The sequence below is a fragment of the Schistocerca piceifrons genome, chromosome 1, assembly GCF_021461385.2.
Source record: "Schistocerca piceifrons isolate TAMUIC-IGC-003096 chromosome 1, iqSchPice1.1, whole genome shotgun sequence".
In the NCBI taxonomy this organism is placed as follows: domain Eukaryota; kingdom Metazoa; phylum Arthropoda; class Insecta; order Orthoptera; family Acrididae; genus Schistocerca; species Schistocerca piceifrons.
The window spans coordinates 680,802,362-680,830,167 of NC_060138.1; the positions used below are offsets into that span (position 1 = coordinate 680,802,362).

Below are 27,806 nucleotides of genomic sequence, written 5' to 3' on the forward strand. Positions count from 1 at the left end.
CTCATTCTCCTCTCCCTCTCATAAGCTATGGTGAAATTCAGTTCTACGAGTTCCACGAAAAAATTGCGTGCATTACGTGTCATTCAAGGTCATTGATATCATTAGACATCTTTCCTTTGGTAGCGACATGTTCTTTCACTGTGCGTCGAACACAAACTGCCTGAAGACTAAATTGAGTGACCTTCGAATTTTCTCCGTCGTGATATCTGATTTGACAGATGAGGGTGAGAGATCTAAACAAGAACTTTCTGTTGGTATATTTACTACTGTTACGACTATAATATCAGGTTGATGCATAAGTTCATAGCGTTTTTGTTTTGTGTGTTGGTATTCCGGTTGCTACGAGTTTATTTATCGACTGTCATTTATTTGTAGTTCACTCGTGCTATTTGAGTTTACATATTGTCGTTTGGAGATAGTGAGTGGAGCTGTGGACGCTGGAAAATGGAGTGCCAAGTGGAGAAATCGGAACACATCCGACACGTTCTTCTGTTTGAGTTCTGTGCATGGATGACAGCACCGGAGGCAGTCAGAAACATTGCGCCGCGTGGGGTGATAATGCTATTGGACACAGCACGGCAAGAAAATGGTTTTCTCGTTTCAAGGAGGATCGTTTTTACATTACTCACTCTCCACCTTCTGGAGGACTTCCGGGCTTTGATGAAGATCGTTTAATCCACAGTGATTCACTTCAGTGTACTCGAGAACTGGCAGATGTGATGAACTGTGATCATACCGTCATCGTGCGACATTTACATGCAATGGGGAAGGTTAAAAAATCGGGTGTGTGAGTACTGCATGCTCTGTGCCAAAATCACAAAAATCAGCTGGTGGCCATATGTGCTTCTCTGCTTGTTCGTTATCAAATGGCTCGTGAACAACACCGACCATTTCTATCCTGTGTCGTTACTGATGACGAGAAATAATGTCTTTATGCTAACATAAGGAAAAGAAACGAATGGTTGTGCCCAAACACAGCAGAAACTCCCCGTACGAAGATCTGCTCGCATCCACAAAAGAAAACGTTACGGATCTGGTGGAACAGCGACGGTTTGGCGTCTACGAATTGCTTCCCCGAGGGGTAAGCATCACTGCTGACATTTATTGTCAACAGCTGAGGCGTCTTGCAGGTACAGTCCAAGAACGACGATCAAGAAGCCTGCGCGAAGCGATGCTACACCATAACGCCCCGTCCGCATTCTGCTACGCTCACTACAAATGCTATACAGGAGTTGAGTCGGGAAGTCATTCCACACCCACCTTATTCACCTGATCTTGCGCCCTCAGATTTTCACCTTTTCTGCCTGCTGTGGAACAGCCTTCAAGGAATTTCCTTTCCGGATGAAAATGCGTCCCCACCAGCTCTCGACAAGTTCTTCGCCTCAAAACCACGTGATTTCTACACTCGCGGAATCGAAAAGTTACCCCTGGCAGACTGTTGATGACTAAATGTCATGTGCATCTGTTGTATTTATTAAACCTATGGAAAAACGCCACGAACGTATGCTCCAACTCAATATATTAAGAATGTAAGCCTTGTAGAAATTTTGGAAGAGTTAGTAGAACGCGGAACTGTTCCAGTACAGGAGTGCAGATTTTCTTGGTATCTCTTTAGCGTCGTTCTTGTTACTCGCAGTTTAGGCATATGATGAGATTCAGCCCATGCTGGATGTGTAAATGATGATGTTTTCTTCTGTGTCCTGATACTATCTTTTTCACCACAGTGTCATTTACTCTATGGTTCTTGGAGAGAGAGGACAAATCGTGTCTGCGAATCATGTAATTTTCTCCCCTTATTGGTTTGTTGTAACTGTTTTTGTTGTATTTCTGAGCTGGAGATGGGATACTATCTAGGCATTTTCCTAGTAGTGTGTAGGAAAACTCCTAAAACCTGCATTCAGGCTAGCAAGAGACCCAACCCGACACTCGTTAATCCGGCTCAAGGCTCGTATCCGGACCTGGGTTGCTACTTTGCTATAGACGGGAGGGGAGGGAGGAGATAGCCAATGGCGGATGCACAGAGGGGGCGCAAAAAGTGACCGAAACAAAAAGGACAGTTTAAGAGTTAAATGGGAGAGGCATGCGAGCTCTCCTACACATCTTGCTCCTGTCTTAAGCCTTAGGCTGCGGTTCACACTGCGCGCCGAGACGGTCAGGGATGGGATTACTGGCCCGGCCCGGCAAAAGCCGCCGTCCTGAGTGTTCACACTGCGCGCCAGGTCGAAGCGGCGAAAAGGGGGAAAATCCACTTCCCCGATTTGCGCATTGTAAAAACTCTTGGCGGTATATAAGACTACGTCACATCGGTATGCACGCGACAGCACACGGTACAAATACCTATGTTCCAAAACGCCGCGCATAAGAACGTGATTTTTTCGGGGCTCACGCCTCGTGCGCTATTGGAGAGAGAAAGGTAAGGTCAAGGGCTTGGGATAGCCCTTGGGCTAAGGACCATTTGTACACGCAACAGGAGGATCATCTTACTGAAAAAAATAAATGTAATGACCGTCTGGCATTGATGGCCGGAAGTCTCACCTGGGATGTTCGGCTGGCGAGTTGCACGTCTTTTTAGTTGACTCCACACTGGGCAACTTGTGTGACGAAGATGATGAAGTAATGGTGAGGACAACACAACACCAAGTCCCCTAGAGGAGAAAATCTCCCACACGGCCAGATATAGAACTCGGGTCCACTGCATGGCAGTCAGAAGCGCACACCACTCAGCTAAAGAGGCGGACATCGCCGTACTGTAACTGTGCTACAGCACAGGTTCAAAGTTTGAATATTACAAACTTCCTCCAGTTTAGGAAAATGGAACAAATTTGTTGGTTCTTTTTTCATTAGACGTGGTCCACGGTGGGCCTTAAGGGGCTTGTGGAGGCACCATTTATTTCATGGGCGGCTACTCAGAAAACCGAAAACATGCTTTTTGGGTACCAAAACTGAGCCGCGGGTTCCAAGACAGCCTTACACAGAAAATGGCTGTAATTTTTACTATACATTCTTAAGATCCTGATCTCGAAAGACCCTGAAAATTTTCGTGATATCTTTACCCGTTTCCGAGATACAGAGACTCAAAGTTACCCTAGTTGTATACGTAAAAGACGCACGTAAAATCTGGTGTGAGGCGAAACCTAAATAATAAATAACAGCAAAAATATCCTCACATTTTAGCTGTGTATTTTCTAGGTATTTATCTACAAGTGCTGCCTCCCAGTTTTCAAAAATCTCGGATTAGCCGAGCGGTCTTAGGCGCTTCGGTCATGGACTGTGCGGCTGATCCCGGCGGAGGTTCGTGTCCTTCCTCGGGCATGGGTGTGTGTGTGCTTGTCCTTAGGATGATTTAGGTTAAGTAGTGTGTAAGCTTAGGGACTGATGACCTTAGCAGTCCCATAAGATTTCACACACATTTGAACATTTTTTCCAAAAATCTAAATCCTTTATCGAGAAATGCCCAAAAAACAGTGTTTGGGTGCCGAAACCGAGCCGCGGGTTCCAAAACGACCATGCACAGCAGAAAATGGCCAGAATTTGTACGATAGATTTCTAAGATCCCTATCTCGAAGAGTCTTGAAAATTTTCTTGATATCTTTATGCGTTTCCGACATACTGTAGAGAGGTTGAAAGTTACCTTACTTGTACACTAAAATAAGCACGTAAAATCCGGTGTGAGGCGAAAACATAGTTTATAAAGTGACATAGTGCGGAGAAATATGCTGTCTCCATTATCATCGGAACGGTTCTGGGAACCTCATATTGTAGTACTGAAGGACAGGCAAAATTTTTGTGCGTGTAAAATCGGGTCTGATGTGTAAAATTGATTTCGCTTTATTTCAGTTACACATAAATAAACTACTAAAATTTTACTGACCCATAAAATTCTTTTCATTTTTATGACAGCCGGGGGGCTGTAGCGGAGAGAAGAAGGGAACCAGCGGAAAAATGCTCCTCTCGGAGCTAAAAAAAAAGGCGAATATTCTCCTGTTTGAAAGACTCTGAAAAGTGGGGTACTAGCCGCCTCGTTCTACCTTCCTCATCAGCTTTAAAAATTTTCGCCAAAAATTTGGAATCCGAATGTATTCGTGCCTTTTTTGCTGAGAGAGAAGAAGACGGTGGTAGTGGCAAAGGGACAGAAAAGTAATAAATAATGGAAGATAGTCGACTGTGGTTGTGATATAGAAAGATCGAAGGAGGCAATGGCAGTGTGAGAGAACCAGAGGGACACAGTGGCAGCGGAACATAGTTCACAGTGACAGACGAGTGCTAGGAAAAGAGTGAAGGAAATAGTGCGAATGGGAGACGAATAAAGAGAAGGAGAAAGGGGAAGTGGTTAAGGGCCAGTGATAATGAGACACAGAGTCTGTGGCAATGACAACGAGGAAGAGAGAGGTAGTGACAGTAAGAAGAGACAGCAGTAGTGGGAAAGAATGAATGGAGACAGTGACAATGAGAGGAGATAGTAGTAATAGCAGAGCAGAACGAAGGACACTGTGGCTGCGACACAGCAGACAGCGACAGAGATACACAAATAGATAATGACAATGAGTTGGGCTGAATGAAAGTGTGAGAAAGGGCAAGTGCGAGTGCATGGTTATTAGCGACGGCGCTGGACTAGTGGGTGTGAAAGATTTACAGGTAGGAGAGCTTGTGGGAGTGAGAGGTGAGTTGCAAGTTAAAAAGGTTGGAAAACATCAATAATCAGGAAAAACAACCGAATAATTTACACCTTTCCGCATCATATAAGACCATTTGTCGCACAGCACGTCAGACAGTTGAATATTTGACCGAGGAAAACATGAAATTAATTTCTGATATGTACTCACCTGATTTGTTGGGTGACAACTGCTTTTTGTTTTTTTTTATGTCAAACAGAATACCGGTATGCATGGATAGCGATTTTCACCACCTCAAGAAACTGTTGAATCTTTCCAAGATCAGAGTGGGAAAAATATTCAGAGATGTGTACGTGTACAAATTTTAAAGGCAGATATTGTGAGAACTGTAGCTGTTTTTGCAAACTTAATAAGCGACCTTCAGTGAGCGTTAGTCGCTAGCGATGGACTCCAGTCCACTCGTCTACCTCTGGAGGGCCCGTGAATTCTCATGCTGGTCTCAGACTTGTTAAACAGAAATTTTTAATAACTTTTCATTCAAGACCAGTGGTCAATTATCCTATAATATCTTTAGGGTATCTATGCTACCCCCACATTCTGTGAATTGTAAAGTTATGTCTCATATGTTTCTGGCAAATCTGATACATTTTCTTCACGGGTGAGTTGTCTCACCAGCTACTGAAGATAAATTTAGCAAAATACATTTAGTACAATGTAACAAGATTCTGTGTTCCTCACTCCCGTTATATGCACATTCATCTTCCAGCCTACACATCTTGGACTGAAATCTGCACCTTTCACTATGACTTGATCGCATAATACACATGCAGTGTACCAGTGGTCGCAGGTGTCATAGGGATGCCTTTTTAAGGGTAGGGAAGTGGGAAAGAAAACGAGTTTTAAGAGAGATTGGCAAACACACTCAGTTTGAGAAAACAGATGAACAGGAGTCAGATTGTAGCATACAGCCTCCATTTAAACAATGTTTAACAGAAAGTAATCAGAAACTGCCAGTTCGTCTTCACCAAAGCAGTTATAATCCCATTAGTATGCAGTATCAGTTATCTTTATTACACCAGAACAATCCAGGACTCACAAATAAAGTTGATGAACTACTCATTTGTATTGATGAAATGAATTCATCTAACCAAATTGACATAATCTGCCTCTCTGAACATCAAGTGGCCATTGGTACAGATATGTTAGACATTTCAGGGTTTAAGCTAGCTTCCTACTTTTGCAGAGTAGATATGGGTGGAGGAGGAGTTGCCACATTCATTAAAAACTGCCATAAATTCAAGAACATTGACATTAATAAATTCTGTTTAGAGCAGCATCTAGAAGCATGTGCAACAGAAGTATAGTTCCATAACAGATCCTATATAATAGTAACTATTTACTGAACACCTGCAGGAAACTATAATCTATTCATAAATCATCTAGAAGCTCTTTTGGGTTATTTAACAGGAAGAAACAAAGAAATTTTGATTGCTTGTGACTTTAATACAGATTTTCTAATGGAATCTTCCAGTAAACATTTACTGCAGTTAGTAATGTTGTCTTTCAATCTAACTCACACTGTAAACTTTCCAGTTAGGATCACTAAATCCTCAAGGGCAGCCATTGGTAACATTTTTATAAACAGATCAAAGGAACAAAATCATATCATAAAACCTGTAATAAATGGACTATCAGATCATGACATGCAGCTCCTTGTTTTAGATGTAAATTCTAAGCAGATTATCAAGACTGCTAAATCTGAGTACAGGAGAGTAGTCAATCAACCAAAAATTGAGTGTTTTAGAAAACAGCTCAAAGATATGAACTGGAAAGATGTTTATAGTGCTCATGACATGAATGAAAAATGTAACACATTCGTGAACAATGTCAGTACCATTTTTGAAAACTGTTTTCCTCTAAAAGTTACCCAAATTAAACTGAAGTCTATAATGAAACCTTGGATTACACAAGGAATAAAGATTTTCTGTAAGACAAAAAGGAAAATGTATCTGTCCATCAAGAATAGCTCCAATGCTGATGATTTAGCTAAATACAAGGAATACTGTAAAATATTTAAAAAAGTAATTCAGACATCTAAAAAAATGCACTATGAGAAGAAGATAGCAATGTCAGGGAACAAAATAAAAACAGTATGGGGATATAGTGAAAGAGGAGACTGGTAGAACCAGAAAGGAACTGGAGCAAGTAACATTAAGGGTAAATGACACATTAGTAACCAATGGGCATAGTGTGACAAATCTATTTAACAAGTACTTTATATCCCTTACTGGTAGAATGGGATTGTCAAGATCAGTAAATAATGTCCTTGAATATCTGAAATTGGCCTTTACAAATAGCTTCAGGTACATGAATATGTCACTCACTTCACCAAAAGAAATAACTTCCATAATAAAATCTTTAAAAACAAAGCATTCTAGTGGTTACGATGAAATATCAACAAAGTTAATTAAGGCATGTTCATGTGAGTTTAGTACAATTCTAAGTTACTTGTGTAACCAGTCAATTATAACTGGGACATTTCCTGACTAGGTAAAATATGCAGATGTTAAGCATCTATTCAAGAAAGGGAATAAAAAGATACCATCAAACTACAGACCGATTTCACTTTTGCCAGCACTCTCAAAAATTTTAGAAAAAGTAATGTACAGGCAGCTTCTCAACCATCTGACCACAAATAACATATTATCAACAACACAGTTTGGATTTCTGAAGGGTTCTGATATTGAGAAGGTTATTTTCACCTACAGTGAAAGTGTACTTAATTCCTTAAATAACAGATTACAAGCAGCAGGTATTTTCTGTGATTTGTCAAAGGCATTTGATTGTGTGAACCGCAACATCCTTTTAAATAAATTAGAATTCTATGGTGTCATGGGCAGCGCCACAGAATGGTTCAAGTCATACCTTGCTAACAGGAAACAAAGGGTGTCAGTGCAAGAGACTAATGAATCATCAGAATGGGAAGAGATTACATGTGGTGTCCCACAAGGATCCATCTTAGGGCCATTGCTTTTTCTTGTGTACATTAATGATCTCTCATCAGTTACACTGCCAGAAGCAGAGTTCGTTTTGTTTGCAGATGACACAAGTATTGCAATAAATAGTATGTCGAGTGTAGTTCTAGAAAGATCTGCTAATGATATTTTCATGGATATTAATAAATGGTTTAAACCCAAATCACTGACATTAAACTTCGAAAAAACTCACTATATGCAGTTCAGAACCTGTAAGAGGTTTCCACCCAGCATATGCATAAAGTATGAAGAAAAGCAGATATAAGAGATTGACAGTCTTAAATTCCTGGGATTACAACTTGATAATAAATTCAGTTGGGAGGAGCACACCACAGCTGCAGAAACGCCTTAACAAATCTGTATTTGCAATTCGAGTATTAGCTGACATAGGCGACATGAAAATGAAAAAGCTTGCATACTTTGCCTACTTTCATTCCATAATGTCATATGATATAATATTTTGGGGCAACTCTTCAAGTCAAACAAAAGTTTTCAGAGTGCAAAAGCGTGTAATGTGTATTATTTGTGGAGTAAATTCATGGGCGTCCTGTAAAAACCTCTTCAAAGAACTGGGTATACTAACTACTGCCTCTCAGTATATTTACTCCGTAATGAAATTTGTGCTAAATAATATATCTCTTTTTCCAACAAACAGCTCAGTTCATACATACAATACCAGGAACAAAAATGATCTGCACAAGGACTTAAAAGTACTTACTTTGGTTCAAAAAGGGGTCCACTACTCAGGAGCACTCATCTTCAATAATTTTCTAGCAAACATAAAAAATTTAGTTACAAATAAAGATCATTTTAAAAGGAGCCTGAAAGACTTACTAGTGGCCAACTCCTTCTACTCCATTGACGAATTTTTTAATAGAAACAAATGATGTATTGTATATATTCACACTATTAGTATTGTTATTTCAGCTTAAAAATAATAATAATAATATTGACATGTTCCACATCCACGGGGATCACCTCAGCACGGATCCATGGAGCGAAAAACTAATCTAACCTAATCTAATCTCTAAGCCAAACTTATTTTAGGTCCACCATTAATATTTCAGTGCTGTTTATTATTAGTTTAAACAGAGTTTCAGTCCCAAGTGTTACATGCATGTAGTGAACATTTATGAGTGCGAGAGTAAGTCTGGGACCTTAACCAAAAATGCTTCTGCAGTTAACTAATATTATTTTGAATTTTCTTTTTCTGAACGGCAGTGACATTTATTCCCCTCTATGACAACTACAGAGGACTTGCCCATGGCTTTATGGTATACATCTAACTGCTCGTGCTGTACAGATGAAAATCACTCCTGCACATGCCACATCAACTCTACTGTCTGAGTAACGGTGGTCAGAGTGTAGTGTATGTTTGCCACGTTGGTGATGGGAGGAGGATCCATGTGACAGCATCTGATATCATCGCGGAATCGACGGTGTCACTGGTTGGAGTCTACCACCTGGTTCCAAACCAAAGGATTAATGTTGGCCGCAGCTAGCCATTGAATAGAAGTGTCGATGGCTCCTGAGCCTAGGCAACAGACTACATTGGTACAGGCGCGAGTTCACTTCAAAGTGGCCAGCAGAACCTTCCACACGTGCGGGGAGAACCCATGGAACCCATACCGGTTCTACACTGCACTCCCTTCGTGACCTATCTGCCCGTCGAGGGGCTCCATCACGCACCTTACTTTGTAGCTCAGAACAATAATTACTCCATCTGTACAAACAGGACCTTGCTGGAAGATCGGGTCCTAGTCCTAACAGCTGGACTAGCTCATGGTGACTCAGTAGTACTCTTAGCAATGAAAACTTTTTCATTGTTCTATTGTTATCGCGCGCGATGACAGCTTACGGCTAGTACGCGCATTCAACTCTCATCTAGAAATCCATTACAATAGTACTGCTCGTTGTTCATACTTGTGGGAGAGTGAAATAGTCGCGTAAAACGCATTATAAGGTACGACGAAATCAAGGATCCCAGGCGGCGCCAATAGCACGACTAGTATAACAGTACTCACCCCGAAGGCCCAAGTGTCGCCGAAACCCAGCGACGCAGCTTGAAGACTGTAACTGTAACTTCGGCTGCATGCGGGCTGTGGCCGTCTTGCACACAAGGCACACTCCGTAAGCATTTTTTACTGTTACGCAGGGCTAATTAAATAAGTGAAGAACTGAACAGATCTAAAGCTACCTTATCTGATAATCTAAAAAAAAAACTGAGACACACAAGCTATGGGTAAAGCTGGCAGAACCATGAGCACAGTTTAGATATGAGAGTGCTTGAACCTCGTAAAATACACACATGAGTAAGGAAGTTAAAAAAGTACTGCACAGTGGAAGAAAAACTGTTACTGCTCACTTCCAAACGGATCCAAGTAAAAAACGATCGATCTGAACCGCGGTACAAACTAAGAACTACGGCTGCCGATAATAGCTCAAAAACAGCTGTCTGCAAAAGTTGCTAACTCAAAGGTGAATCAGGCGACATTGACGCCCTGCATGAATCTGCACTCTTAAGGTAGCTCACGTGGCTGCAACTCTAGTAAAATCCACAAAGGAAAGAAATAAAATGTTACTACTGAACACACAGAAATAACAGCCACTCTTAATTCCCGTAAAAGAGTGTGTCAGAACGGTTTGAGGAAAACTCCACAGATGCGGGGGTGCTCGTGTGCCTCCTTCCCAGCATCTTACCATACCTCTTTCCGTGGATATGTACACCGAAGTTTATACAAGAAAGTACAAGATTTCAAAACTGTCTTTTTTGATATGAGTAACAGATTCGATGAGATTGAAGCTGTGTCGTTCTGCAAGAACTAAATTTGGGAGGAGATTTACAAAACTTTCATGGCGTCTGGGTTAAACATATAATAATGTAAAACATAATAACTGGAGAAGTCATTGAGACATTTATTGACGATATGTTTTTACAAGTATGATAACTCATAATGTTCCTTTTTACACCCCTAATACACCAGCGAGCAAGGTGGCGCAGTGATTAGCACACTGGACTCGCATTCAGGAGGACGGCGGTTCAAACCCGCGTGCGGCCATGCTGATTTTGGGCCTTCGTGATTTCCCTAAATCGCTTCAGGCATATGCCGGGATGGTTCCTTTGAAAGGACGTGGCCGACCTCCTTGCGCATCCTTCCTTAATCAGATGAGGCCGGTGACCGCACTGTTTGGTCCCCTCCCCCCCAAATGAACCAACCAACCACGGTGGCACGATCTGCACTATGACTGGCGCAGATCTGGTAGATCACGAACTGATGTCTGGTACATTTGATTCTTGATAAAACGCTGCAGAAAACAGTCAAGCGACATTATGTCAAGGCTTGTTTGGTGCCTCCCAATCCAAGGATCTGGGCAGTCATGATCCAAAATGTCCCTCACAGTGTGAGCAAATGGCATGGTGCGCCATGTTGTTGAACGATCGCGTGACGAGGAAGTTGTGGCGTAGCATACAGCTCCAACATGTCTACGTACGTTGCTGCATTAATCGTAGGCTCCGCAAAGACGAATGGCCCTATACCCATCTCCTTTAACAATCCACACCGCACCTTCACTTTCGGAGAATCACGTCCACACTTCTGTCACTGCTTGGGGGGGGGGGGGGGGAGGGAGGGGGGGGGGGGTTCATTTCCCCAGATGCAACCATTATGCGTGTTTACCGTCCCATAAGTGTGGAGCAGCTTCGTCCTAGAAACAGACGAAATCGAGGAGTGCCGCATTTTCATCTATTTTCCCAGAATCGTCTACGCGAGTACCTTCAGTCACGGCCTGTATTCATGCTTGATTTTGTGACGAAACTGCAGTTTGTACACCCTTAGGTGCAACCTTTTGTGGACGACACCGTGTACTGTCGAACGAGGTAACTGGAACTGCCTTGCCTACTTGCTTGTCGGATTGTTAATCCAACAGTAGCCTCTGGAACTGCGAGTTTAGCGTGGTGGCTCGATATCGAAAGCAAACTTCCAGTTTCTTGAAGCCGCATGTCCCATTTCTACACTATTACGTAAGTGAGAAGATCGTCAGCTGGACGCTGTCCATATTCACGCCGTAAACGACGTTGTACCAATGTAACAGGCTTAAGCGAATTCACATGCCTACTGACGCGCATTTACGTGAAGTAAGCAGTGCATGTGCGCACGGTGCCAACTGCCACATGCAAACACAGAAAACATTAGGTACCAAATCTCCAATAAATCTGACAATTACGTTCAAGTTATTACATTTTACATTATTATACACTAAGGTGATGAAAGTCGTGGCATAGCGATATGCACATATACAGATGGAAGTAGTATCGTGGGCCGGCCAGGGTGGCCGAGCGGTATTAGGCGCTACAGTCTGGAACCGCGCGACCGCTACGGTCACAGGTTCGAATCCTGCCTCGGGCATAGATGTGTGTGATGTCCTTAGGCTAGTTAGGTTTAATTAGTTCTAAGTTCTAGAGGACTGATGACCTCAGAAGTTAAGTCCCATAGTGCTCAGATTCATTTGAACCAAGTAGTATCGTGTACACAAGGTATAAAAGGGCAATGCATTGGTGGAACGATGATTTGTACTCACATGATTCATGAGGTTCAAAAATGGTTAAAATGGCTCCGAGCACTATGCGACTTCGAACCTGCGACCGGAGCCCGAGGCAGGATTCGAACCTGCGACCGGAGCGGTCGCTCGGCTCCAGACTGTAACGCCTTCAACCACACGGCCACTCTGGCCGGCCCGATTCATGAGGAAGGGTTTCCCACGTGATTATGGCCGCACGGCGGGAATTAACAGATTTTGAGCACGGAAAAGTAACTGTAGCTGGATGCATGGGATTTCCATTTCGGAAATCGTTAGGGCAGGGCTTCCCCACCTGTGGTCCGCGGACCCCTTAGGGGTCCGCCGGCTCTTGGGGGGTCCGCGGCCACCTTTCACCAAATCGTGTAAAATAATGAGTAAAATTATTGAATAAAAATGTGAAAATCAAATTCATCACTTTTTTTTTTCGTGTGAACAACATGTGTACTTTTACTTCAGGTCGTATCCCCAAGCAGCCTTTGCGGTTCCTAAGTGAGAACGTATGCACAGTTTAGCTCCGGAGAATGCGGCTTCTCTGATCGACTGTTTAGCAACAATACGGGGGTCGTTTGTGCGCTGGCTCACGCTGAAACCTTTTACGCATGCGCGGAGCGAACTTTGGCGACCAATCACACCGCTCGCTGGCACATATGCGGCCCCAGGCATCATTAAATGTTAAACTTGCTTTGTCAGTGCACTACCTGTTTCATAAGACGATTTTTGACCAGTTTACTACTTCTAACATGGATCGGTGGCTGAAGTCAGGATCATTGAAGAAGGCTGCAGTTCCTCCATCGCCTTCACAATAAGGGAAGTTTCCAGTTGAAATGAATGAGGAGGAAGGACGACCAAAGGAAGACTTTACATACATGTGAACATTTTTCTTCGGATTTCACGAAAAACCACACACACACACACACACACACACACACACACGACTGTTACGAAATATGCATGCTCCCTACACAACAGTAGCCAAATAGTGGAAGTGAACAGACCATAAGCGACAGCTTGTCAACAGCGAACAGTTTGGACGTAACGTTGATTGCTCTTGGAGCAAGAGAGCTCCATCGTATGAAATTTCAATTACCAACTAATTTTAATCAGGCTATAGTGTGTTGAACAAAGGGAGTAAATCCACTAGTAAGTGTGAAATTTAATTACCAAGTAATTTTAATCAGGCTATAGTGTGTTGAACAAAGGGAGTAAATCAACTAGTAAGTGTCTGGATACAGTGGGAATTCAAATTGGATCGTTAATTTCACGTTGTTTTCATTCATCTCTAAACCAAAGACTACTGATACTTCAGGGGGGCGGGGGTCATTGGGAACGTGGCACTTGCATTAGGAAGCTTTCAGTTCCCATGGGTTTCGCTCTGAAATCTGAAGTTACTGTGCTCTTGACTGACTAGGGGTCCGCCATGGATTTTTGACTGAAGAAGGGGTCCGTCAGCTGAAAAGGTTGGGAAGCCCTGCGTTAGGGAATTCAGTATTCCGAGAGATCCACAGTGTCATGAGCGTGCCAAGAAACCAAATTTTGGGCGTTACCTCTCACCACGGACAGCCTAGTGGCCAACGACACTCACGTACCGACCGAGAGATGCGATGTTTGCGTGAAGTTGTAAGTGCTAACAGACAAGCAACATTGCGTGAAATGACTCCAGAAATCAGTGTGAGATGTATGACGAACGTATCCGTTAGGACAGTGCGGCAAAATTTGGCGTTAATAGGTTACGGCAGCAGTATTTACAAGCCTGTTGGCTACATTGTTTAAAATTTCATCCTTATGCCATCTTATCTTCAATGTTTATAGCGTAGAAAACGAAGCCATTCCTACAGGTGAAGAACGGTGCGAGTACATGATGGCTGTTGGGGGCATCTGTAACTTTTCAGGTGTACATCACAATACAGCATGCCCAAAGTACTTGCACGTGCAGCTTATTACCACGTTCCGACTTTGAGATAGGTCGATTCATGGCATGAGGGACATGAGAGCAGACTGTAATGACAGTTAGTTGAAGTATTATGGCTGCAGAATGAGTGATGAGAAGATGAACTCAGGACAAGAGTGTGGAAAGAAGAGTAGGCACGAGCCTTTCCTGAAGGACCGCACAGTGAGAAGATTGTAGGATTGCTTAGTATTTTTCACCTTTCTCTGATGAACAGCTGAAATCCGGCCTGAGGTTGTAGAAGGTGTGTCATCGTCAACAGAGACTTGCATGGTATGGAGCCAGAGTCAAATGTGGCATCGAGTGGCATTATGTAGCGTTCAGCGACGAGTTTCACTTCTGTCTGTGGTGATCAGATGGACGCCAATATAACCGTAGGCGACTTGATGCAAGGTCACAGGATACAGCAGTTCTCGAGACCCATTTTCCTCCAACATTCGAGTAATGGTTGAATGAGCTATATGCTTTTCAGTATGTGATGTGAACTGTAAACCCTGTTGTCATATCCTCCATGACCAGGACACCAAATGGAATATTCCTACATTTCACACTAGACACTTTGAGGAATGCACAGATCCTTGACTAGCCTGCCCAGTCCCTGGGTTTGTCACCCACAGAGCTTGTGTGGGGTGTGATGAAGAGATGTATATTTTCATATCAGTCTCTAGACAGCAGTTAACGTGAACTGCAGTGTTCAAAAGTATTGAACCTTTGATTGGCAGAAATAAATTTATTTATATGGAGGTACAGAATCCTCACTTCTCTTTGAAGTAGTCTTCTTGGTAATGCACACACTTCTGCCATCACTCCCGCTATTGTTGGAAACACTTCTGGATCTCGTCTTGTGAAGTGATCAGTCAGACTGTCATATTCTGCATATCTCCTCTTGACTCGAATCTTGTTTCTTTTAGCGGTATAGTCAAAACTCACATGAAGCCATGCCAGGGGAGTAGGGAGCCTGACTAGCCATAGGAATGTTGTGTTTGCCAAGGAAAGTCTCAGTCAGACGTACGCAGCATGGGCAGCTGCGTTATCATGATGGAGCTATCAAATTTTTGCTGGCAACGTATCCTGTGGTTTGCACCTCACAGCATCACGAGCTGACGAAAGGCCTGGGTAGTATTCCTTTGTGAATATTTGGCCTTATTGTCTGTATTTGTGATGCAACCATCCCATGAGTGTCACAGAAAACTGTCAAGATGACCTTGACATTGCTACAGACCTGCGTTACTTTTTTTGACCTCTGGAACGTTATATATTTCCAAAACTAACGTCTTACTGTCTGTGTTCAGAAAACTGAACCAACATGTCCTGTACAATTTCCAGATGGCGTTGCTTCTCTTTTGTCAGCAGAATTTTGCTGGCAGCCTCCTCAGGCACAAATCGTAGATATAAATTGAATGTACCGGTCCAATGCTTCCCCCATCTCATTAACAAGCACTCATGCTCCTGAGAGGGGTATGTCTTTCGCCCCTTCCTTATTTTTCCATTTTCTGCATTGCTAGAGTGTTAAGAATGTTTGTTTTGAACCATTTTAAACGTGTGGGTGAGCGTTTTTAAATCCGGTGGAGGACAGCGAAGTCCCCCCCCCCCCCCCACCACCTCCTTACTCAGAGCTTAGTAATACCAACCTCGCTGTGTGCATTCCGTGGATGTCCAGTAACATAGAATGCCGTAAACTTGGAGCTTTCCCTTTCTTTTGGTCCGCTTTGTTAGCTAGACTCACGTAACAGTCCTCCTCCTCCATGTCAAGAGACAGGCCAGCTCTCCAACGGACTGCTTTTTTAAGACAAACTTTCTTGGGCAGTCGAGTCTTGAATACGTCTTTTCTTTGGAACGTGGTTCGTTCTACGCTCAGGTGGTCCGCTATGAGTTCAGATTGCTTTGTTTAGGCAAGATTATGAATGGAGACATAGGAACCGACTCGTTGGCATCAGCATAGCAAACAATAATGTTTCGGTGAAAATTGCGTATAACGCGATTAAAGTCGCGTATAATGAATGAAACTGTGACTGTTTTTTGTCCTAGTCCATGTCAGACCATCTGCCATCAACACAGTCGCTTTGGTTTAACTCCACTTCCCCCCATCCCCCCCTCCTGGCATGGCTACTAAGCTAATACATGCGACTTCATAGGGCGCTAATTCGTTGTAACATGTAGTTTTAGATGAGTGAATTGGAAGAGATGTAACAGAACTTGCAATTCATGAGTGGCAGACCCATGTGCCAGTTGCTAACAGGCTAAATTTCACTAATCATTTGATCGCCCTCGGCAGTATTTACGCGTATGTATAACCGGGTTTCCCCTCCATGTCCTTTTTTTTCTCTCTCTCTCTCGGAGGGACGGGGGCAGGGGTATCAGTTTTCTGACTGGTTTGATGCGGCCCGCGACAAATTCCTTTCCTGTACCAACCTCTTCATCTCAGAAGTATCACTTGCAACTTAGTCCTCAATTATTTGCTCCAATCTCTGTCTTCCTCTACACTTTTTGCTCTCTACAGCTCCCTCTAGTTCGATGGAAGTCATTCCCTGATATCGTAACTGATGTCCTATCATCCTGTCCCTCCTCCTTGTCAATGTTTTCCACACATTCCTTTCCTCTCCGATTCTGCGCAGAACCTCCTCATTCCTTAACTTATCAGTTCACCTAATTTTTTAACATTCATCTGCAGCAGCACATCTCAAATGCTTCGATTCTCTTCAGTTCCGGTTTTCCCACAGTCCATATTCCACTACCATAAAGTGCTGTACTCCAGATGTACATTCTCAGAAATTTCTTCCTCGAATTAAGGCCTATGTTTGATACTAGTAGACTTCTCTTGGCCAGGAATGCCCTTTTTGCCAGTGCTAGTTTGCTTTTGATGTCCTCCTTGCTTCATCGGTCATTGGTTATTTTGCTGCCGAGGTAGCAGAATTCGTTAACTTCACCTACTTCGTGAACATCAATCCAGATGTTAAGTCTCTCGCTGTTTTTGTTTCTGCTGCTTCTGATTACTTTCATCTTTATTCAATTTATTCTCAGTGCATATTCTGTACTTATTAGTCTGTTCATTCCATTCAGCAGATCATGTAATTCTTCTTTGCTTTCACTCAGGATAGCAATGTCATCAACGAATCATATCATTGATATTCTTTCACCTTGAATTTTAATTCCACTCCTGAACCTTTCTTTTATTTCCATCATTGCTTCCTCGATGTACAGATCGAAGAGTAGGGGCGAAAGGCTACAGCCTTGTCTTACACCCTTCTTAATATGAGCACTTCGTTCTAGATCGTCCACTCTTATTATTCCCTCTTGGTTGTTGTACATATTGTATATTACCCGGCTCTCCCTACAGCTTACCCCTATTGTTCTCAGAATTTCGAACATCTTGCACCATTTTACATTGTCGAACGCTTTTCCCAGTTCAACAAATCCTATGAATGTGTCTTGATTTCTCTTTAGTCTTGCTTCCATTATCAACCGCAACATCAGAATTGCTTCTCTAGTACTTTTACCTTTTCTAAAGCCAAACTGATCGCCTTCTAACACGCCCTCAATTTTCTTTACCAGTCTTCTGTATATTATTCTTGTCCAACTTGGATGCATTAGTTGTTAAGGTGATTATGCGATAATTCTCGCACTTGTCAGCTCTTGCAGTCTTCGGAATTATATGTATGATATTTTTCCGAAAGTCAGATTCATACATTCTAAACACTGATGTAAACAGTCGTTTTGTTGCCATTTCCTCAATGATTTTAGAAATTCTGATGGGTTGTAATCTATCCATTCTACCTTATTTGATCTTAAGTCCTCCAAAGCACTTTTAATTTCTAATTCTAATACTCGATCCTCTGTCCCACCTAAATGGACTCATATTTCTTCTTCTATCACATCAGACAAATCTTCACCCTTATAGAGGCCTTCAGTGTACTCCTTCCACCTATCCGCTCTCTCCTGTGCATTTAACAGTGGAATTCCCATTGCGCCCTTAACTTTGACACCCTTGCTTTTAATGTTACTGAAGGTTGTTTTGACTTTGATGTATGCTGAGTCAGTCCTTCTGACATTCGTTTCCTTTTCTATTTCTTCACATTTCCCATGCAGCCATTTCGTCGTAACTTCCCTGCACTTCCTGTTTATTTCATTCCTCAGTGACATGTATTTCTCCATTCCCTCGGTTTACTGTGTTTTTAATGTCTCATGTCCGTTAGGTCAAACTTGCCCTTTAAACTGACCACGATATGTACGCTAATCGGTGATTTGCTGTTAGTGATTCTTGCCATTGGTTCAAATGGCTCTGAGCACTATGGGACTTAACATCTTTGGTCATCAGTCCCCTAGAACTTAGAACTACTTAAACCTAACTAACCTAAGGACATCACACACATCCATGCCCGAGGCAGGATTCGAACCTGCGACCGTAGCAGTCGCGCGGTTCCGGACTGAGCGCCTAGAACCGCTAGACCACCGCGGCCGGCTCTCGCCATTAGAGAACCCCAGAGCTAAGTAAAACGAACCTCTACATAGTTGTTAACAGTTCAGTACAATGAATTTTATCAAAATTACTGTAATTTTAAAGGTTGGCTCTGATTCTGTTGTCGCTAACTGCCTCCTCTAAGCACATGGCGCTGAAGTTACGTAGTAAAACGAACCCCTGTACTTATGGTTGCGGCGACCCTTCGTTGCTCATCTGTTTTAGCAGTCCGGCCTTTTCCATAAACGCTTAGCTCGCAACGGCCGTCTACTGAAGTAAGGAGGTTCTTCTTTATGTGCCTCTGTTTCCATCCAAACCTCTCGGTTCTGCTATGCAGCTAGAGACCTGTCAGATACAATATCTCTGCACCTAGCTATGTTACCATCGGCCTAACCTCGTTCTGAGTTCTCTTCTCTTCTTCTCTACGAGGCGAAAACACTAGTTTCTGGACCCGCACTTACGCCGTAATGGACACATCACGTGGCTACATACTTTGCATTTCAAACAGAGCAGTACGTGGTACCGAAAACATTCTTAGATGGTTGTTGCGAAAGTATTACTCGCCCATAAAACGCTGTTTCTGCACCTGCAACACATCGTGGTACGTCAAAAAAGCGCATCGTACCATAAGAAATTTTCTCCCACCAGCAAGTGCATGTGCTTACGTGGGTGCTAGCCGAGATTCGAGCTCCAGCTTATCACAGCTGGTATGCTCGCTTTAAGATTGTGTATCATGCTACTGAATTCTGCCTGGCCACTTCCTCACGTGAGTCGTTAATCGGTTCCGCACCTCGTGGCGGCAAATTCCTGTCAGCGGTGGCGAATACTGAGCGACTAGTTACTGTGCATGCAGACCGCCTCTGACATTGTTTGTTAAGTCTATATTTCAAACTCCCCTGAGCTTTATTTTTTTCTACACGCCTCACGATATTAGAAAATTTGTTGATGGTTCAAGCAGCCGATTTAGTGACTTTATTCTTTGTTTTCACACTCAAGTTGGACCATGTGTGGAGTGTTTATTTTCTGGACAGTTGGCTACTAAGGACATCATTCTTACCATGCCTTGTGCCGCCATGCCTTTCTTTGGTATTCAACATACTAATAAGTCTCATTAATATTGTGCCTCATAGTTCCAGGGACCACTAAAAATCTATTGGTTCTTGAGATAATTTCAATGCTCCTTGTAGAAGTTTCGTTAATTCAATAAAACAGTTTCTTTTTGTCTTAAACATCTTGTGAATTTTATTCATTGTGCCCATTCCTAACTTGGTTGTTCCCACATTCTCAATTTTAGCTATTTTTATGTAGCTTACTTAACTAAGTTGAGTAGGAGCTAACGTTCCTACAATGGTGACCCACCTATGAAATTGAGTAATTCAATTTTCTAATTCAGCATATTGCCGGCCACCTCAGTCCTAGCCAACCTGCCCCATTAGGCGCACATAACAGACGCCTGCTTGTGTGTGCACCACACAAGCTACATTCTTTTCTGTGCTACAGTCACTATTGTTCTAAGGTTATTATTTTGTTTCATGTGATGAACTTTGAGATGCAGACACTATTGGGCCACTTTGGACCACAACCTGTTTCCCTTTAGAGCACTTAGCATGTCCACTCCTGTGGACTGCCCACAGTCACCATTCCAGCACCCACTGACATCGTCACCGACCTGACTGGGTGTCTCATGGAACTACAATACTTCAATGTCGACCTGCGGGCACAACTCATGTGAAGTGAGAATTGGTGACTCCACGACGCTGTCCACATCAGCTCCAATATCTACAGCTGCCACTATTGTGCCTGGCCTGTACATGCCCTTAACCTAGGTCCCCTCTTCTCCTGCTGCTGCAGCTTCATCCAACCATGCCATTATCATCTGCCACCCTTCAATCTTCAGGGCCCACGCTTGCAGTTTTCCTCAGCAGACGCTATCTTCACCAGCAGCAGCATGAGCCATGACACCAACAAGTTCACGATGGTGAACAGCCAACTTGAGCCGACATGTGTGATGGTCAGCAACATCATCTCATTGCCCCCAGCCACCAACAATACGAGACATTCTGCTACTGCCTCTGATGCAGCTTATGTCCTTCGAAATGCAGTGGGTCCTGGTCCTCCTTTTCCTTGAGCAGTACTGGGACGAGCAACACTCACGTCTTGCACCACCTCCCAAGCCTGACGGAGTCACACATGGTCTCTGACAGCTTCTCATATTATATCTGGCTGCATATCTTTCGGCTCCAATACAGACAGCTGTCACACTGACACCCGTCACATCATGGGCTCATCCTCAGAGCTCGATGCGCCACTAATGACTTCACCATCCACTACCGTCCCTGCTGATCGACAGCACAGTGCCAGTAGTTAGGAGTATGTGACATCCTCGCCCACCTCAGCACCGACATGGCAATGCTGCAGACTACCGCCGCCGAGTGCCCAGTTCTAGCCACCAGTGCACTGACACTATCACTGCCACAGCTCCAGTTGCCTTGCCAATGCCTCTTGCGACATGGCGCATTTCTTCTGGTACCTGGATGCTGATAACTGCAGGGTGGCCTACTCTTGGGCCCCAAATTCCAACAGCTGCTGGGGTAAGGCGCGCCTCCTGCTCAGTCTCCCAGTGCCTTTTCGTCTGGGACACGTGCTTCACCACGCCATTCCTGACTGACACCAGCCTGAACGAGTCTGTCTTCCCATGGTCGCTGATATGGAACTCTGGTGCCACCTAAGTGATCCTCCTGATGGCACCGAACAACTCTACTATCGCCGCCCACAGCATACATTATTGCATCCTCAACCTCAATCTCCAGTGGGATTTCCTCTTTACCTTCACCATCAGTGACCCCATTCTTGGAGCAGATTTCATCAGAAAGTACCGCCTGCACCTTGACATTGCCATCATTAACAGTAATACTGGGAGATCACGCATTTCACTATGTTTCTTGACGTGAAGCATGTGGCTTTTCTGGCCTATAGACTGATTTCCTGGTGCAGTTTCCTGCTCTCACATGCCTGTCCAGCACACCTTGGGAGGTCCACCATTTTACTGTCCATTGCATCGATACCACACCTAGACCAGCCATCTTCTGCCAGCCATGGGTCCTACCAGTGAACAAGCTCAAGATCACCTAGGCAGAGTTTGATGAGCTAATCACTGCCAGCATGCTGCATACTTTGAAGGGCCGATGAGTGTCTGCCCTTCACTTTGTTAAAAAACAAAAAGGATGGCTCCTGGCACCCATCTGTGATTACTGAGTACTAAGTACCAGTACTGTTCCTGACCAGTACCCAGTGCTGCGCCTATGCAACTACAACAATGTTCTGCCTGGGACTACAATCTGTTGCATGTTCGACTGCTCCAAAACTTTCACCCAGATTCCTGTTGCACCCAAGGACATCCACAAGACCACCATCATCATCACACCATTTGGCCTGTACGAGAGTGTCTTTATGATATTTGACCTCCATAATGCTGCCCATTCTAGTTTCTCGCCTACTTAGACAAAGTCTCATTTTCTCCACAATGCCTGAGGAACAATTCGAGAACCTCCACATTATCTTTGAATGCCTCCAAGACACCTGCATCAATGCCAACACAACAAAGTGCATTTTTGGTGTCAGTGAAGTGTTGTTCAAGGGCCACACTAACTCTGCCGCCAGCTCACATAGCTTGCCTGAGAGGTACAAGTCATCCTCGATTCCTTGCACCGCAAAGCATACAAGGACCTTGGCTTGTTGAGCTGCTTCTGCTGCTACCTAGATGATGCTGCTGCTGCTATGCAGGAGCTGCTTGACCCCACCCTTAATGCGTCAAAACAAATGGGAATTAGTCAGTGCCATGGAGGATTTACTGCTGTCAAGTGCGACTTCACAGACATATCCTGCTCACTTGCCCCCACCCATCCCCAATGCCCCGATTGCCATCATTTACGCCAGCCAGATGGCATTGGTGCAGTTCTGGAGCAGCACATCAGCTACACCTGACAGCCACTCGCTTCTTTATCATGCAAGCTCCCTGTCACTCAATGGCACAGGAGCACTTAACGGTAAAGAGCTCCTCACCATCTGCGAAGTAATTAGATATAGTCAGCTATTGGTGGGGGCCTGTCTCTTCAGTCTACCCCAATCACAAGTCTATAACGTGTGCCCTCTCAGATGACACTGCCCAGTGCACATAAGTCAGTTCCTGCAGCAATCTTTCATCTCATAGTTTACTACCAACATACAGCACATTTCCAGAATTAGCAATGGTGTCAATGACTGCCTTGGCCACACCTGCACCATCACTTCAACCTTGGACTTTGAGGCATTCAGCATCACCCAGGAGCTCAAACTGAAACTTGCCCTCCTTCACCTCCTGCTCTCACATGCCTGTCCAGCACACCTTGGGAGGTCCACCATTTTACTGTCCATTGCATCGATACCACACCTAGACCAGCCATCTTCTGCCAGCCATGGGCCCTACCAGTGAACAAGCTCAAGATCACCTAGGCAGAGTTTGATGAGCTAATCACTGCCAGCATGCTGCATACTTTGAAGGGCCGATGAGTGTCTGCCCTTCACTTTGTTAAAAAACAAAAAGGATGGCTCCTGGCACCCATCTGTGATTACTGAGTACTAAGTACCAGTACTGTTCCTGACCAGTACCCAGTGCTGCGCCTATGCAACTACAACAATGTTCTGCCTGGGACTACAATCTGTTGCATGTTCGACTGCTCCAAAACTTTCACCCAGATTCCTGTTGCACCCAAGGACATCCACAAGACCACCATCATCATCACACCATTTGGCCTGTACGAGAGTGTCTTTATGATATTTGACCTCCATAATGCTGCCCATTCTAGTTTCTCGCCTACTTAGACAAAGTCTCATTTTCTCCACAATGCCTGAGGAACAATTCGAGAACCTCCACATTATCTTTGAATGCCTCCAAGACACCTGCATCAATGCCAACACAACAAACACCTTCAACATAAGTCTGTCCTCAGCTCAGACAGCAGTATCTGTTGGAATGTATCCACCAGCTCCCCATGACCATTTTTTTCCATTCCCTTCCATGAGACCGCATTCGACTGGTTAGACAACCTGGCCTAACCTGGTGTGTGTGCTTCTGCCACTCTGATGATGCATCATTTGGTGTGGTCAGTTACTCAGAAGGACTCAAAATACATAGGCCCGCACCTTCCAAACCTGTAGTGTGCTAAGGCAGGCCACCACTTACATGACACCATAACCACCTTTCGAAACATGAGGCAACGTTTCACCCATGATCACAAGGACATTTTTGGGCCTCTACTATCCTCTGTGTGCTGCCGCTACCTCCTCACCAAGTTGGGCAGGTTCACTCATTGGCCTGAGACAGCACCCCTATCCCACATCACTCCCATCACAGTAGGCTCCAGCTTCATCTCTATGTAGACTGCCAGCTTAGGCTGCCCATACTACGTCACAAAAGACTGTGGGAGTAAATTTACATATTCCTTCTTTCGCTTGCTGATGGACCTCTGCAGGCTGGCCTGTACTTGAAACTGGGCAACGACCCAGTCACCAGAGGCATGGTAGAACAGTTTTGCCTTCAATACCATGAAGGTTGCCTCACCTGCCATAACAGCAGGTGGACCACTACCCTTCTCGGCCTCAGTGTTGCTCACAAGGCCGACTTAGAGACATCAGCCACTGACCTTGTCTGTGGCCAGCAGTTCACTATACCAGGTGATTTCCCGGAGCCCACTGACCTGCCTGCAGAAGACATCATGCCGGAGTTTATTGTAGCTTGCAGGACTGTGTGGACCATGTACATCGCCCCCCCCCCCCCCATGCCATGGCAAACATAGGGCGTTCCTTCATGGTGACTTCACCTCATCACCTGTGTCACACTGTGCATCAGTGCACACCCCCACTGCTTCCTACACCTTCACAATAAATGTACAAAGCATCTTGACAATAGACTGAAGCCTGGCTATATGCTGCTCGATATCACACCACTCAGCCCACCCACCACTTTGTGAACACCCTGCAGATGCCTGCCAGTGACACCGGTGCCGCTGACAACATCACTCAAATTTCCCCTGCTGCTGACCCACAACCCTACCCCCTGAAAGCTGGCCTACCAAACCTAGGACATAACTTGAAACTCGCCAAACCCCCCAATGCTGGCCTCAACCACTGACTAGCAACAACACAAGTGCAAGCATCCCAACGTCTGGGACATTCATGCCCCTATCCCAAACCCCTCCTGCTCTCTCTCTTTGCAGCCTATGCCCGACACAGTGATTTCAACTCTGCTGCCACGAACAGTGAATTAACTCCTGATGCCACACCTCTACCCCTGACACCTTCACCACTCTCATGGCAGCGTTAGTTGATGCATTCAAAGTGCCATGCCTTGCCTCAACATGCCGGCACTCATCCACATGCCAGAACCATTAGCAGGCCCGGCACACAGGCGTTTTCTTCTGTCAAACTTGGCCACCCAGCTGTCCGCACTGACAATCTATCCCAGTACCTCCTCACTGCACACACAGCTTTGGACACAGGCTGCACACCAGCTGCTTTCCCTTGATCCTATTACTCTGGACGACCCTGCTTGGTTCCCCCAACCATGCCCCCCTCCAAGTTCCACTCATACAGAGGGGAGGTAATGTGTAATGGCCATTCACCATGCATTAGTTTGACAGTAAGACATTGTTCTGCACGTGCCTAGCTCACTACGGGTGTCTGTTGACGCAGTGAGGTTTTTTCTTCTCGCACCTTTGTGTGCTTCCACCAAAACTGCTCAGTTCTGTCATGCAACTGAACACCCGCCTACTACAGATTCTTCCTAAAGGGACCAAGACAATAACACCACACCTAGCTTAGCTTCTTTCGACCTAACATTGCTCTTCTCTTCAAGGCAACAACACTGGAGCTCAGTCCCTCATTCAGCCACAATGGAACATCACATGGCTACAGACTTTCTATCTCAAATAGTGCAGTACATGGTACCAAGTCCATTCTTAGATGCTTATTGTGAAGCATTGAGAGTCACCCATACCATGCTGTTTCTACACCTGCAACACAGTATGGTTTGTAAAAAGCTGTGCATCATGGTGGAAAATTTCTGTTAGTGCTGGTGAGCAGTGAGCAAGTAGTTACATTGCATATGCATCTCCTCTAACATTGTACGGTCTATATTTCATGCTCTTGTGAGTTTCTGTGTGATTGAATTCCACTGTCTATTATGGGTGACCACTCCTTTATCCATGCATTATTTGTGGTATCATCCCCAAAAGCCATTAAACCTTGTCAGTGATTTCTGCTTTACTATCACCAAGCTTTTGAAAAAAATTGATTTAATATCATTACTCAGTTTTTTCTGTCATTTTATAGCTTACTGAAATCCAAGGAGTGCTAACTACATATCCTTACTTGTAGGCAAATTGCCAGTGGATGATGCTTTCTGCTGGCAGAGAAAAATTCATGACTGTGCATGAATGTTTCCCAACACATATTCACTGAAGGGCATGAATGTTCCCCAACACTTCTCCACTGAAAAAAGACTTCCATTATTTTTAAATGCAGAAAGAAGAACATTTCAACTTCTTGAACAGATCTTGTAGGTTTTAGACATGGCAAGAAATTAGTCAAGATGACATTTGGGGGCTGTTTGCTTCCATTCCGTAGTTAATGCAACAGTGTATGAAAGATTGTGGGGTCACACCTTTTACTGAAGCTGAGGATGGACATCAGTTCTGAATGGCATGAAATTTAATCCTTTAATGCTTGTCACACAATGAACATCTCTACAATGTAACGGTTCCCATTTCCGTCAGTGTATTTCAATATGATTATCAAAGCCTTTTTTTGCTATAGTTCTGAAATCATATGATTAAATCTGCTGTATTGAACAAGATAGGAAATAAAGTTGAAAATAATCACAAAGATATTTTTATTCATATATCAGTAATGCTATCTAAAATGAGTGTGTTAATGATTTAGAAATTTCTGTTGCTTATCATTAAAAAACCAACCATCGTAGAATTCTTTTGAGTAACACTCTCCAAAGACAATGAAACAGGAAATAAACTTTAACACAATGCTTATTCAACTGCAAAGCCAAACTTCATTTATTAACAAAACTTCACATTTATTAATAGTAGCTGATGTGTCACATTATTTGCATTATTTTCATGTTTACTATTTTGTAATATTGTTTGGAGTAATATATTCTAAGCAAATGTGTTATGAAACTTACTTTTTTTGAGTTTTTTGCATATACTGAGATCCAGTTTCACCATTTGACTGTGCATGTATAGAAAGCACTCAAAACATCAATTAAACTGCCCACTAGAACAGACTGTCAACAGTCTAGAGGTGAATCTAAATGGATCTATCTCCGCAGTTTGATACTTTGTTGTGCAGACATATTGCCCAGGGCACAGAATTTGTAAGACTTTGACTGCTTGTTCACTCTTTTGTATCCCATAGAAATCAAGAAGATACCTGTTTCTGGAGAGGACATCTTTCCAACCTTGAAAGTTCAGACGTTTTTTCCTCTTCTCTGCTGCAGTTGCTATGTCATGTAAGTGTGAAGGCAGTCTTAGCAGACTGTCACAGTTCTTGTTTGTGTATGGGAAACAGGTTAACTATAGTTGTGGTAGAGTTGTGCAACAGGAGGAAAGGATGTCATTGTGGAGATTGGGGATGGATGTCGGCCACCTAGCTACAGCCATGGAGAAGGGTGTCTGGGAATTGGTGACAGTATCTGAGCAGGAACTGGTGACAGTATATGAGCAACAGTGTATTTTATTGGTCCTTTTTGTGCTTCTCAGTAGGAAGAATACATGAAAATAACAGAGGAAAGATAGGGTACTGTACTTCAACTCTTCTATAAAGGTTCATGTGTGGCTTGACTGCTGAACAGTGCAGAAATGGCCGCCACACCAAGGGAACAACTCTACATCCAGTGAGTAGCTAGACAACCAAAAAAGCATAAGTTATAAGGTGATGGCTAAAGCCACAGTACTTCTTGTTGCACTTGGCAGTGCCAAATTTGTGAGAACTCTGCAGTGAATAAAAATTCTGTACCTCATAATTCAGGAGGGGCAAGAGGCCCTTCTGCCCCACCCCCAGTCACCCCTTGCAGACACATTTGCCTTTTATTGGGTGCATCTGGGAGCCATTGAGCAAAGAAGTGAACG

General features: G+C 43.9%; 1 protein-coding gene across 3 annotated transcripts in view; it reads left to right on the forward strand.

Annotated features, from left to right (window-relative positions):
* Nucleotides 1–27,806, forward strand: part of LOC124788711 (choline transporter-like protein 4) — a 266,397-nt gene that overhangs the window by 22,313 nt on the left and 216,278 nt on the right. The window contains exon 1 of one of the 3 annotated variants that reach the window (XM_047256007.1): nt 27,108–27,187. The exons of the other annotated variants lie outside the window; for them this stretch is intronic. Coding sequence (XP_047111963.1) covers nt 27,181–27,187 — 7 coding nt within the window. The 5' untranslated portion in view covers nt 27,108–27,180. Of the gene's footprint in view, nt 1–27,107; nt 27,188–27,806 lie in introns of those variants that run through there. 3 annotated transcript variants of the gene reach the window in all.